General features: G+C 39.6%; 1 protein-coding gene across 1 annotated transcript; it reads right to left on the bottom strand.

The window, feature by feature from the left end:
• Positions 1–1,769: 1,769 nt before the first annotated feature.
• LOC115053787 (sodium- and chloride-dependent GABA transporter 2-like) lies at positions 1,770–13,331 on the bottom strand. Its single transcript, XM_029518560.1, has 14 exons — positions 13,023–13,331; positions 12,758–12,892; positions 11,881–12,021; positions 9,556–9,643; positions 8,857–8,989; positions 8,124–8,258; positions 7,924–8,027; positions 7,658–7,782; positions 6,816–6,928; positions 6,592–6,729; positions 5,523–5,625; positions 5,291–5,391; positions 4,782–4,952; positions 1,770–3,015 (listed from the first exon to the last, which is right to left on the bottom strand). Exons 1-14 carry the CDS (start codon positions 13,204–13,206, stop codon positions 2,881–2,883), a joined length of 1,806 nt encoding a protein of 601 aa, XP_029374420.1. The 5' UTR covers positions 13,207–13,331; the 3' UTR covers positions 1,770–2,880.
• Between the last annotated feature and the right edge of the window lie 1,366 nt (positions 13,332–14,697).

Here is a 14,697-nt window from a genome sequence, read left to right as displayed (position 1 = left end):
ACTGTGTCTGTTACAGCACAGATATCAGGATGGCATTTAGTAGTATATGAAAGACTAAACTTTTAGTATTTAATTACAATAATAATGGTGACTGAATGGCGGGTCATGGCATATCAAAAATATTATGCAGATTAATTCTGTTTACAAATGCTCTTACCAATGTCCTAAAGACAATGGCTTTAAATATCAATTAAGAGTGGGTTAGAGTTATACGTTAATATATATTTCAAGGTGATTTCAAGCTACGCTGTTGAAACAACACTTTTGCACGCCAACACTGATTGCATTTCGATGTTTTGCACTGGTCCCATTCTTGGATGTTTTACAACGCTTCAATAATCCAAATTGTATCTGTTGTACGCCATCGGCTCTGTCATAATGTGTCAGCACGGCAACCTTGTAAACTTGCAATGTTAAATCTGTGACTGGGGATCAGTGGGCTTGATAGATTTACACTTTTAAATTTAGTAAGCAAGATTGTGCAACACAAGCTCTGGGTCCTAGAGCAACACTGGAGTGAGGGCTGGTTCTAATTTTTACAGTTTTGTATTCTTATCCTGTAACTCTCGAGACAGGAAAGTCATACCTAGTTTTATTTTCCCTACATGAAGGGAAAGGTGCTTGTTTCTGGAGGAAGCATCTGACTGAAAAGCATTAGGCCACAGCATGATCTGTGTTGGTCAGTCCAACTCGTTTAATGTTGCAGTGAAACAGAAAAAGGTCAGATGAGTTTAGAGTTGCTCCACACTGAACTATATTTATTTTTAATGTCATCTGATATACGTTATACTGTATGTTATTTCTTTTGGTAGAGTAAGCTGCACGTGGTGTATCCTCCACAGGTCCCTCGCCACTCTTAACATTATTTCTCTAACCAGTGTGTTGGTACGAGTTTTTAGCTGATGTTGATCATTTGAACCGTTGGTCTGTGTCCTTGGTTGGGGTTCATGCATCAAAAATAACAAATGGAATATAACAAAAGGCTATAGTACATAAGTATTATTGTCCATCTGGATTTCTATGATCTTATTAAACCATTGGCTCCCCATTGTTAGTCTGATGTCTGGCCAAAGAAGTGCAAGGATTCCATTATTTGATGTGGACTTCAAGCCCCAGCAGGGCAAATGTCCTCTGTAATCTCAGAGTATTGAACCACCACTAATACACTTTTTATAGTCTGAAGATGAATGTTTTACAGTATCTACTTAAGCTCTCTGTCACCTTTCCAACCTCCCCACATTCCTGCTCCAGATCATTTTAACTATGTCCGTACTTGGGTGGTCAGAGGTCACATATTCTCCAGGCTCATGTTATGTTGACTAGCCTGAACCTACTTCTACACATACGCACATACGTTTCAGATAACATAGTTATCAAACCACCCCCCCCCCCCCCACCCTCCTGTTCCTGTTCCCAGCAGCCCAGTAGAAACATCCAAACTGGCCAAAATGTTTACAACCTCAAAGCGTACACACACTTTTTTAAATCATTCAAATCTTCATGCATACTTTCATGAAGTCCTGATGTTTTGTTTTGGGGTTTTTTTTTTTTTTTGTTTGTTTGTTTTTTGTTCTCTACCCTCCCAGTCTCATAGTCTCATATCCATACTTCAGTCATGCAACTGAAACACTTCAAGCATCCATGGACACAAATGCCCCCAAAATATCACTAATAACAAAGTTGCACTTTAATATGGATCACTGGTGTATTCAAAAAGACTTATTTTTTCAGATTCAAACAAAAATCCATTATAAAAACAAGATCACTTTCTTTATTGTATAATTTTTGCTCCAACACAGTATACAATATATCCCATTAATGAATTCTGCAAAAGGCTTCACTTGGCTGTATTTTCATGTTCCTCCATTTTGCATAATAATAGGAAAAAATGAATCCTAACTAATTTCCAGTATTGCCATAGAAAAACTACAGTCACAGACTTTAATAGACTAACTGTACGTCCAGTTTAAAACCTTGTCCTCTGCATTTGGCCACAATCTCACATCACCACACTTTGTGTCATGCAAGAAAAAACATGTCACATTTGTGATAAGCATTTCAGATCTGAAAAGTTAGGAATCATTATACCTGGTTGAGGAGTCATGAGTAAGTTGTTCACCTATTGGTCGTCAAGGTCATTGACGAATGCTAATACACATTTGGTGCTGTAATGCCCATGAGCTTTTTGTGCAGAGGGCGGAAAAGAAGCACATACAAATTCAAACACAACCTGTCATTGATGAAGAAACTGACATTTTGTGATATTACTTATATATTTTACTACTACTTTACTTTTCTTATATACTATTCTATATACTTTTATGAATATGCCATGCATCTCTTAAATTTCCTTCAGGATTAATAAACTATCTATATTGTATATCAGAAGGTCTACAGGTATAATTATTTACACAATCCATATTCTGGAAAACACGTCTGACAACTCAATTTTCAAAATTGGGTTTTTTGTAAAAGATAAAGTTAATAAAATTCATAAAAGTATATAGAATAGTATATAAGTTAAACCAACTGCGATTGTGAGTCCAGCACCCATATTATAACTGCCTCAAAGTAAAACTTTTGAAATTTTACTAAAAGTAAAAATCCTTCAGCTTCAATCAAAGTCTCAAATGCAAAAATTTAAGCTGTTTCTTTCATTTTTCAGACATTAATTCTACATACATATCAAATTAAGTCTATAAAGGAATGCCAGAGGGGTCCAGAAGAAAAAAAGGCACAGAAGCACACTGTTTTGGAAATATACAAATGAATACATTAGTCCTTTACTCTCACAAGTACAAATAAGCCATTTGAGAGTCAACAATTAGTGTGACCATGCACAAATGCACAGTAGACCTCTAAGCTGAATGACCTGACTGGTCACTGAGTGATTTCCCCAGTGAGGGACAGAAGTTTGAGCTCCGTATGGGCACTGGGGCCACCGTTTTCCAGTGCAGGGCCACCTTTGTGATCTGATGGCAGGTCGACCATTGGCTGGCAGAGCAAAAGGAAACGCTGAAGAAAGGCAAGACAGAAAACAGAATAGAAATTCATTAGGTCAACATATTCAGCGTAGCTAACACTATCAGACCAAGTAAAAAATGGTGATATTACCTTTCCATCTGTGCGGTATGTTAATTGCATACATTAAACCTAAAGATGAATATAACTGAAGTCAACTGAACCCTAAAAAAAAACACCCAACCTGGACAATATACATCAGTGTTTCCCAGTAATACGCCTGTTAAGTGATTAAAACATGCTGTGAGTGATAGTCTGTATTTATTCTACTGTTAAAATGAAAGTGTTGGCCCATCTCTCCATACTTTCTGATGTTCAAGTTAAGTTAGCAGGTTGTATTTTCCAAGTAATATAAGCATGTAATATAAACTTTGCACTAAAACTGCTCAGGTGGAGAACTTTATGAGAAATCCTGTCCAGAAATCTTTGAGCTAGAAAACAAATTGTACTTCAAAAACACCTTAGAGGAAAATATAAATGCCTTCAGCTGTGCCAGTCAGAGCTCTTTAGGACTACTTGATACTGGACACAGACCACTTTTTCACAAATCCAGCATTACTTTTTGAACTTGTAGTTTGTTTTAGTTCCTTAATAAATGTCTCACTGCAGCAAACATTTATATTCTATACAGTACCACAAGTTCAAACTGATGGTAATCTTGCTGATTAACATCAGCAAGGCCGTCACATGCTGAACATTTCAGCGCCCCTTTGTTGGAACTGTGAAATCGACAAATGCAGCCGGGGTTAATGTGGGATTTACTGGGCTGGTGCTAATCACTTTGTGTGATCAGGCAGGTGTGTGTGTGCACGTGCACTTGTATCCTATCTGTCTTGACTTGTGCTTCTGTTTATTATCTTATTAATCCAAAGTCACCCAATAATATTCCTCTTAAAATGGACTTACTTTTTAAATTAAGAATGTTGGTCTGACAAATACTTTCTGAATTCCACAGGGTTTCTCTGGCTGTCAGCCCAAAGCTCAGCACTGCTGAAGAAATTCATCTTTCAATGGTGTTTTTTGAACACAAGACTTTATTTGGAGCCTCAGATCAGTAAACTGATGGTCTGATGCTGAGTGATGGTATAATTCTAAGAAATAACCAAGAATAAATTGTAGAGGTCTGAGCCGCAATTAACAGAAATCCTTGAGCCAGAAACAAAGATCAAACATGATTATATGAACGTGTATATGTTCAGGCAGAGTTCTTAAAACTTAACTTCTTTATTTTATTTTAGTTATTTTAATAAATGTATCCCTTGCTGCTGACCTCTTACTGTATATTTTCTTTACTTTACCAACAACTGTGAGCTGATGATCTTTCAGAGCGTCAGTGTTTTATGGACCAACATCAGAGAGTCGATGTAAATAATCTCATAGCATACTGAGCATTCCAGCGCCGCTTTGTGGGCTTTGGAACAAACTAAGTAAACAGCATGAGTTGATGTTGGCTTTGGCGGGCCTGGTGTGAAAAAGACAGACTGCATTTCTTGCTCTCCCTTCTCCTTTTTCAATAACATCTACATCACATGATCTTTGCCATAAATCTCACATTAATAATATAGATGTTTATATGTTTTTCTGGGTAAAGAGGATGTCTGAAAGCTCTGCCAAGAGGAGGAGTCTCTGCAGCCTGTCTGAGTGTATGTCTGATGAGCCTCGCTCTTTGTCCCAGCCCACTTTAACCCCTGCTTAGTGCTTTTATAATACCATGTACTATGTACTTTTCTAATTCAGAGACATAAGAAGCTGGAGCTCACTTGTCGAAGAGTGCCTTTTCCCTGCATTATTCTGTAGACCACAAACAGTGGGATGAGGGAGAGGGAGACCGTGGCGATGAACCAGCCCAAGATGTTGGCCCACAGTGGATAAACGTAAGAGTTACTGAATTTCAGTGGAGAGTATTTGATAATAGAGAAGATGAAGGTGCCCTGTGATAAGACGACACAAAGTAAATACATGTTCAGTTGAATGTTACAGTTTAGCACATTACAGCATATATGTGGCCAAAAACATTCAGCTCTGTTGCCTTTTTCTTTACTTAATACATGTGTTTATGGCTGCAGCTGCTGAGTTTGTGTGGTTTATACATACATGCCAATTCTGATGTCAGAAATGTCTTTTTTTTTTTTTTAGTTCTATATATCAGTATTTTGCACCCTTACTTGAGCACAAGTAGTTGAGTTTGGGCGTCATATGAGTCCAGGTCTGAAAACGACCACTGACCACAAAACAAATGAATTACACAACAGTTAATGAAAAGACTCACAAAACAGATGAGGGGGGTGATGTAGCGCCAGCAGTATTTCATTAATGGGAATGGACGGTAACCAATCATGTCTGTGATGTTGTCATAGAAACGGTCAGCACCTTTAGGGAAATGAAAAGATAACAAAAAGGTCTGTTACTTCTACCAGAACATTCTTTAGTGTACCAAAAATAAATACAGTAGCACCGGTCCCACTGAAAACCTGCTTGGTTGGCAGTAGTCTGTGTCTTACCATAGACCCAGCCAATGCTGATAGACTGACAGAAGGAGAGGAGAAGAAGGGTGGTGCCACTGCAGACATGATGATCCAACAGCTGGAGCAGGTACATCCCTCCCTAGAAATAAGTATGGTCTTAACACTTCCATTCAATGTGAGCAGCTATTACAAAGACAGTTTCATACATTCATGCTGCATCCTGCTCAGATGGACCTGAGCGCCAAGCTTTTTCTTTTTTAAATAATCATTTAAATCTTTGATTTAATGTGGTTTAAATTAAAATAAATAGATAAATAAGGAACACAAACCAAAACGATGAGTAAATGCTTTGGCCACATTATCCTCGTCATCACCATCAGTAAAGAATTTCCAGATATTTTTAGCTTCAATGATTACAGATAGATAGTCTTGAAGTCTGATCCTCCAATGATAATGTTGCTTTGAGCAGTGTCTTGGATTAATCGTCCACTCACTTTCTTATCATATATTGTTAATCAGTTTGAATGGAAAGGCCCTGTGCGAGATGAAAATCTTGACAGCTACGCCACTCCTTTCTGTTATGTATCCAATGTATGTCTCTGTTTGTTGTATAAAAGATTATGAATCGAGATGTAACAAGCTATTTTGTGTAACTGCAGAAAAGCTGTTGTCTGTGGCAGCAGCATGCAGTTTATCGGAGATGTCGGACTTTGCAAAAGGCTTTTTCTAGAGCCAGTGTTTGGTTTGTATAGTCTGGCAGGTTATTTGGAAAAGGACACACTTCCTGCAGATGAAGGCCGCATTACTTATCGTTATACTTTGTTCTCATTTGGCATTAACATTCATCACCGGTAAACTCATGACCCGCAGACAACTGTGGTGGTGCTCTCAGCTTCATGTGGCCCCTTTCTTTTAGTGGTTTGAAAGAAAATGTTTCCCGGCCACAGTGAGAGTAAATGTCAGGTCTGAAATGAACTAACCTGCTTAGATCACATGTTGAGTTTCTATGATGATTTTATTCCTCCAATATTGCTTTCTGTTCTTTTTCATAGGAATAATAAGGAACCAAACACTGAGAGAGGTGAACGGATACTACTGCACAAACCTCAGTGACCAGGGAGAGTCCCAGCAAACAGCTCGTACAACAGATAGCCAGCAGAACAAGCTCACGTCTGCAGCCCTGACGCAGGTAAGTTGGGAACAGATCAACCAGTGATGTCATCAGGCACTCCAGACCGATAAACTGAAAAGAGTGAGCACAGTGTTAAAGAATCAGATGTTTGAGCTTTCTTTCATTCATCCATTCATTGAGACAGGTTTTATTAATACCTGACTATCCAGTCCCAGCAGAATAATCATGATGAAGAAACACACTGACCACACCTGAGGCGCAGGCATCATGGCTACGGCCCGCGGGTAGACAAGGAAAGCCAACCCTGGGCCTACAACAAGCACAAAAACAAAGAGTATATCTGGATATGAGAACAGGAAATGTGTCAGCTAAAACTTTCACTTTAGCGGAGTGGCACACTCTCAATGGCTAGCTATCCCTCCTGAATCTACCCCTAAAGCAATGAAGAGATTTTGTACAGCCGCACTTTGAGCTAAATGTCAACAATGGGGTCTTAAGATTCTCGCAATGGCACTGCTAATTAATACGTATAAATGATAAGCAGGTTTAAAGGCTCTGTAAATGTACTTGTAAATTTGTATGTTAGGGTTTGTTAGTTGGTTTAGTTTAGTCACTTTTTTTCCCCAAATTGGCATCATTGATCCAATATAGCTGAACAATATACCTTGACGTGCCACCTCTTATTTATCTCTTTTTGTCTTGAGCTCTGCATTCCTCCTGCTTGCTCGTCAGCAGTAATCATGCTCTCATTGAGTTTTAGTCTTCAAGTTCAAAGTTAAGGATAAAGAACTAAAAGGCGGAAAACCAAAGATGACAGAAGATCAACTCTGCCAGAAAGCTTCTTAAGTGAGGACGTTAAAGGGATAGCAAGAAAAGACACAGTGCAAGGTTTCGCATAGTTTTCACAAAGGGTAAAATTGTAGTGTCTCTTAAGGATGCAGTATATGACTGTGTCACCAGTCTCCCCACAAAGAATCACAGAAAAACCATCACAAATGTGACTCTACTGCTCATTCTACCTAACTGAGCCGTTACCTACCAGATTCTGCCACTTCGGAAATATCCACTCCTTGTTCATATGTCATGAAACCCAAAACAGAGAAAATGGCAAAGCCTGCCACAATGCTGGTGGCACTGTTCAGCAGACACAAGTAGAAACAGTCCCTGAAAAGAAAATAAATCCAGTTTTTTCCAAAACACACAGACAACAACAGGGAATGTTAGGCAGTAGATAAATAGACCTAACAGACATTAAAACATTTTAAGCATTCATAGACGCTAAGACCTGATTAGGATTGAATTTACCTGTAACAGTCATTGTTGTAAGTGTTATAACTCCCGAGTGAGGTTAGAAAGCCAAGGCCAATAGCATAAGAAAAGAAGACCTGAGTGCCAGCGTCCATCCACACCTGAGAACGATCAACATGTGGGTGTGTGTTTTTGAGAGTTGTTGTAGAAACAATGTTGTGGCTGTGGTACTGTAGCTATAGTCTGTGTGGTCTTACTTGGGGATCTGAGAGGCGAGAGATATCAGGGTAGAGGTAGTAAATGATCCCATGAATTGCCCCAGGCAGGGTAACACCACGAATGAGCAAAACCAACAGCATAATGAAGGGAAAAGTTGCTGTGAAGTAGGCTGCCTGAAAGAAAAACACATTGTCATGGAGTGTTAGATTAAAAAAAATCAAATCTTTTATATATATATATATATATATATATATATATATATATATATATATATGTGTGTATATATATATAATATTTTTCTTGCTGAATTCTTGTTTTTACTTTAAAAAGATTTTCACTTGATTCAACAGTTTATGTTATCATGACTGTTCTTAAAACAAACAAAATAGCTAAGGCAAAATATACCAGAACCCAATGTGTAATGCCAAATCTCCTCCAGTTTTGATTAATTTCATGGACTTAAATCATGAAATGGTACCCCAGATTACCTCATCACCGACTGAAAGTACTTTAATCAGTCTTGGGAGTGGGTGCGTGGGGCTCCAAAAGACCTGGAGCTTTGGCAAGTTCTACAATGGTAAGCAATTTACACAGAGACACTAACGTAAAGAAAGTGGGCTTCTTTTATCATTCATAATTTAGTGGGACATTTGACTTATTGATGGTGATATAAAAGAAATAGCTTTATTGCTGCACAGAGAAATCCACTTGGGGGTACAACAAAAATATGAAAAACACTTAGGAAGCTTGTGAAATGTTTCAGAAGCTTACCTTTCCTGTGGACTTAATGCCTTTCCAAACACAGAAGTAGCAAATGATCCACGTCAGGATGAGACACAAGACCAGTTCCCACCTCAGACTGCCCACTTCCTCAATACCACTGGAGATTTTCAAAACCCGGCGCCTAGTCAGAGGGGGGGGGGGTGTCAGTAATGTGTGTGAGAGAGGGGGCACAAAACTAGAATGAAAAACAAAAGGAAGTGAACTGAATTCATTCAGACAGGACAATTTCCTGATGTAGTGGTGGATGAGTGACAAGGAAGGAGGAAGAAACTGGTTTCCCGTTATCTGCAGCCCATCTCCTGCTCTGTGATAACATTAGTAAGGGATTTTATACAGTATTTTAATACAGCTGAATTCCAAATAAGGGTTTTTGAAATATAACGGAGTTGGTGACTGAATGCAGCCCATCTTAATGGGAATCACCTCCAAGCCAACTGTGGTGTCAGCTGACATAATCACTGCACATATACATCAAAAACAAACACTAGACTTTTAGCCATACGTACTGTACATGTGACGTGATTACTCCCTCAGTCACTTAAAGGATTGACTGTGCTTTTGCCATTCAGCTAAAACAAAACCAGTGTGTGGGACTGGATGATAGGAACAGAGGAATGATAAAGGAAAAACAGGAATCAAAATGAAAAAAACTGCCATAACTTAAAATTGTATTAAGAATATACTTACTGCCAAAACTCCACAACAGGAAGAGTGGTATTTAGTCTGGATGTCACGCTGAGGCTCATATTTGGATGGTTTAAGTCAAAGCAGGAGTCTGATATAAAAGAATGAGACATGGTGAATGTAAACATGCTGAGTTTCACATTTCATCCAAGATGTCTTACAGTACATAATACATACAAGCTTCTACTTGGCATGTTGCAATCAGTTTAAAAAGAAAAGTCCACTTCAGTTGCTTCAATTGCTTCATTTCTACAGACAAGTTGTTTTATTGTTACTGTCCCCTTGCTTTTATCTTACTTCATTTTAATTTAAATTATTTTTATCCTCTTCTTAATTTAATTGACTGTCCTCCCTTCACCTTGTTAATGTCCACCTTTATACTGCTCTTCAGGTCGTGTCTTGTTTTGTTTTGTACTGCTTTTGCTTGTACAGTTACCAGTTTCCTATAAAGTACCCAAAAGTCATACTTGAGTAAAACTATAGTTATCTTATATACTTGGGTGAAAGTCTTAAAGTAACTGATATTTACTGTACCTGAGTATCAAAAGTAATTTGATATTTGATTTTTTGATGTACTTAAACATTGATACAAGTAACAGTATGAAGTATTTTTAACAAGTAAATGCTGTCAATGAAAGTAGACATGTTTTCAAAGAATATGGTTATTAGTAATTTGCATATTTTCAGAGCAGGGCAGCACGTCAGCATAGTGGTAAGTGATGTTGCCCCACAACAAGAAGGTCATGGGTTCGGTTCCAGGGCCTGGGGCCTTTCTTCACAGACATGCTCGTTTAGGTTAACTGGTGACTCTAAATTGTCTGTAGGTCTGAGTGTGAGTGGTTGTTGGTCTCTGTGTGTTGGCCCTGTGATGGACTGGTGACCTATCCAGAGTGTACCCCACCATCACCCAGTGTGAGCTGGGATTGGCTCCAACACCCCCTGCGACCCAGAAACGGATAAGCGGAAGAAGATGAATGAGTGAGTGCTATTTTCAAACAAACAACAAAATGAAGCAAACAAACTACACAAGTTGATACAGCTCCAGCCTCAAAACACAATCCAGCACTTGTTTTTGGTTTGGTGCCTTTAAGGCTGAGTTTGGGAGACTACACAGTGCAGCAATGCTGAACGGGGGCCAGCTTCAGGTACGCACACACACACTCATTCAGTGTACATGCAGGAATTCTGAAGTGAATTACAATACCTTTTAAAGACTTTTAGAAGAATATGTACACTCCAAATATTTCTTCATCACCACTTTAAGCTGCATCTTTAACTTACTAAACAGCTGTAGCTTTCAATTACATTTATAGAACGCAGCTAACAACAGAACGGGAAACAGCTGGGAAAGAACACACCAAAGGCAACATTTATTAAAATATATGTTACTGTAGATCACAATAAGTGACACTCTGACTCTAACCTGTTCACAAGAACAACTTGGTGAAGACTATAAATACTGATCTAAACTCATGACATGCGCCTCAGACAGTACTGATGTTCATCAAGGCTCCTTTAATCTTATTTTTTAATTTACAGACTGAACAGTAAACCTTCAGACATTTTTAAACTCCGTCATCTCCAACCTGGAATCCAAAAACTTACATTTTCTACCTGCTGAGTCTGTTTGGCACCAGGAGGAGGGTGGTCAGATCACCTGACCTCTGTGTTACCATAGCCTTAATTAATGTTTCCCATGTAATGGCTCAAAAAAAGATCACTAGCGAGATCATGTGTAATGTCATGTGCATGCGCAGTACCAAGAGCCAATCTGGCAGGCTGAGCCGGCTACAGTTATTGTTTTTTCATAGTCGTGCGACTTTGAGAGCAAATGAAGGACATATGCGCACCTTCAGAAAGCATTGCTACGCATTCAGACCACAGAGCCCTTGAGAAGTGTCCCATTTGTTTCGAATGTCTTCCGCTGAAGAATTATGGAGACCACCATCCTCTTGGGGATCTTAAATGTAGCAGGTGTTTTCCGCACCCTTCCCCGTATTTGTGGCCCAACACAATCCTGTCTGTCTAAGCTCTGTGCGTAGTTCCTTTCCTCTCATGGCACTTTGCTCTGATACGCAGTGCCTTATATATTTACTATATACTACAAATCACAGCCAGTTGAATTTAACACAGGTGGACCCCAGTGAAGGTTCAGAAAGAATCTCAAAGATTAAGAGAAATAGGAGGCTTTAAAGTCTTATTGTTCCAGTATATCCACACATCCATTATGCCTACACAAAAAAAAAACAAAAGAATTTTACTTTTTCTAGAGATATTTACCAAAAGTCAGCTCAACAGCATGTCGTAAACATGATATGGACAGAATACCTGTGTTCCAGTAGTTTCCACATGTGGCCCAGGGTAACTCCCCACTGAAGGAGGAGAACAGGTAAAAGAAGGCCCACGCCATGATAATGATATAAGAGGTTGCACTGAATGCAATGATTAAGTGACTGGCAAGGCCCATGCCTGGAAAAAAGAGGAGTATGACACGAGTGAAGTTTCCACAGGGTTTCCTTTTTCATTTGTACTTTTACACACAGACCACCTGGCAAAGTTTTGATTTGAAATTGTAGCCAAGTGTGTCTGCAAAACACATGTTGTTTGTTTGGTTTTTTTTTCATTATTATTATCCTCCTCATATGCAGATATAGTGCCAGGTTAGTTTCCCACCCCTGTCCCTAGCTCGACTTTTCATCTGAAAAGACTTTAATAAATCTTCAACATGGGGAGGAAGTCTTCATATGTGACACATGATCATATAATAATATATATATTTATATAATATTTGAATTGTTTTATAATACCTTCACATGTATTTGAGTGTCCCTAAATGATGGCAGGATATTCTGTGTGTACACAATATGAAAGGGTGTGTATGTGCCTGTGCTTGCATGTCAGATGAATGTTTACAGGGTTGCCGTTGAAAAACATGACGACATGAGACTATTGTTAGACATTATTGATAGTTTTGATATGGTTACCTACATTACCAACAGCAACAATAATCACATTATCATTATCTACAGTTAGAATTGATTAATTCAGCAACTTCATTAACTTGAATTCACTTCATGTCATAGTTACATAAAATCAAGCCCGTTGTGTAACCTTCACTCTGAGCGTTGAGGGGAAATGAAAAACACGCGGACACGTTGCGCATCAAAGGAAAATCAAAGTTTTGGAGGAGTCCCTTCAAACTTACCTTGGAAAAGTGGACAAACCTTCTTCCAGCACGTGATTCCTCCCTGACTGGTGTACTGCCCCAGGGCAGTCTCAAGAAAGAACAAGGGGATCCCGCATGTAAACATAAACACGATGTAAGGGATGAAGAACACGCCTGCAAGAAAGATGCGGTTTTTACATCTCAACATCCCAAAAGTGACGCTCAGAGATCACAAAGCAATCCTCAGGAATAGTCCCATGTTCCTGGGGAGGCAGCTGACAGCAGGATCTGTGGAGCCCCTCACCTCCGCCGTTCCTGTAGCACAGGTATGGGAACCTCCAGATGTTCCCCGGTCCGATGATGGCGCCCATCACCGTCAGGATGAACTCGGCTTTGGCCCCCCACTGGCCCCGCTCCTCCGGATCTCCGGCTTTCTCTGGGTATTTGTTTGGCATGGCCAGCGCGTACGAGCCATCCTTTCCTTTCATGACCCTCTTCAAATCAAAACAGTCTGGATTCCTTGAAACTCTGGTTCTGTGTTCCTTTCTTCCCCCCGAAGTATTAAAATGACTTGAGGAAACTTCGCCCACTGAGTCTTTGACGGGACCCTCACTGGGAGTGATGGTGGCTCCTTGTAATATATAAGTTGAAAAAAAAAAGGGGGGGGGGGGGGGGGGGGGGGGGGCGGCTCAGATCTGCTGTTCCGCCTTAATCAATATGACACCAAAGCAAAACGATACTCTCCGGTGTGGTTAAGATGGGCAAAGCAAGAGAATAACGCCCTCACGTATTTGTACACATGACAGCATGCCGTATCAGTCCATTAAAAAAAAAAAAAAAAAGTCACACAAGCCAAGCCTACTCTGCAGACCAGATCAGGGAAAGTCTTCCCTTCTTTTCTGTGGAAACTTACTGTGCAGCTTTTTGAAAGTTCAGCCAGGAGGAAAGACTTTTTACAGAGTCCATTAATCTCCACTGACATCATGTAAAACTTGAGCAGGGAGTTGTCTGCCTGATGTTGGCCTCAGTTTGTGATCCCTGCAGTGAGGGACAGCAGCTCAGGGTGTCCTGCTGTGGCGCTGTCTCTCAGCTCTCAACAAATCCAATAATACACTGACTTTTGTACTGTAATTGAACTCAGCTGATCGTTTTCACACGGCTTTTGTAGCTGTTGGAGAGATCATACAGCTCCACGAGGAAAACATTACAACGCTACATTCAAATTTTTATCAAATGTAACTTACAAATCAAATCTTGAGGGCAAAGTTGGGTTCGTTAAAACTTTCTGTACTATATCCACTAAAAGCATTAAAACTTGTGATCGTGAATAGTCATGATGCCAAAGCTGTGTGATCTTATCCAACAGACTGAACCAGATATGGCTCATGGGATTGTCCCCATAGGAGAACTCTTTTTGGTTCCTGGTAGAACCTTTTATAAAACCTTTTATTAGGTAGAACCCTTTCAAAGTGTTCTACCTAAACTTTGTCCAAAAAGTAAGGACATGTTTGTTTGGTAGATGAAATCTTTGTTGTAACAATGCTTCTTGGCAGTACATTTTACCCTGTTGGGAAGCCTGTTCATTTCCTTTCTTGCACGTATAAGAAACACGTGTTTGTGCGATGAGCAGCAGAGCTGAGTATGAGGCTGAGGCCCATGCAAATATTCTCTGCCCTTATTTTGCTGTTGCTGCTGACTCTTGTTTTGAGCTCTTGGTCCCCCAGGTGCTGCCCATCAGGCTCTTCAAGAGCCCTCCACTTCTCAGTGGACGTCAGGTAAGCTCCATTCATCACAGCTGAATGTTAAATCTCGGGATTTGACATGTCTTGATCAGCGCAATATTCATCGTCATATCTATTACCGATATATGGAAACCATTGGTTGTTTATGTTGAACAGCACGATTAATTATAGTTTACTGTGGCCCTTTAATATATAACATAAAAAAATATCTCGGCCCATCCGTCTTTTTATTTTTAC

Source organism: Echeneis naucrates, chromosome 14, assembly GCF_900963305.1.
Source record: "Echeneis naucrates chromosome 14, fEcheNa1.1, whole genome shotgun sequence".
Taxonomy (NCBI): Eukaryota; Metazoa; Chordata; class Actinopteri; order Carangiformes; family Echeneidae; genus Echeneis; species Echeneis naucrates.
The sequence above is the reverse complement of the archived record's forward strand: the minus strand, read 5'-3'. Positions and strand labels throughout refer to the sequence as shown.

Coding starts and splice junctions, on each gene's coding strand:
- LOC115053787 (XM_029518560.1), bottom strand. CDS start 13,206: ATGAAAGGAAAGGATGGCTCGTACGCGCTGGCCATGCCAAACAAATAC. Junction 8,259..8,856: donor GCATTAAGTCCACAGGAAAG/GTAAGCTTCTGA, acceptor TTTTTCTTTCAG/GCAGCCTACTTCACAGCAAC. Junction 6,730..6,815: donor TGCTGGGACTGGATAGTCAG/GTATTAATAAAA, acceptor CACTCTTTTCAG/TTTATCGGTCTGGAGTGCCT.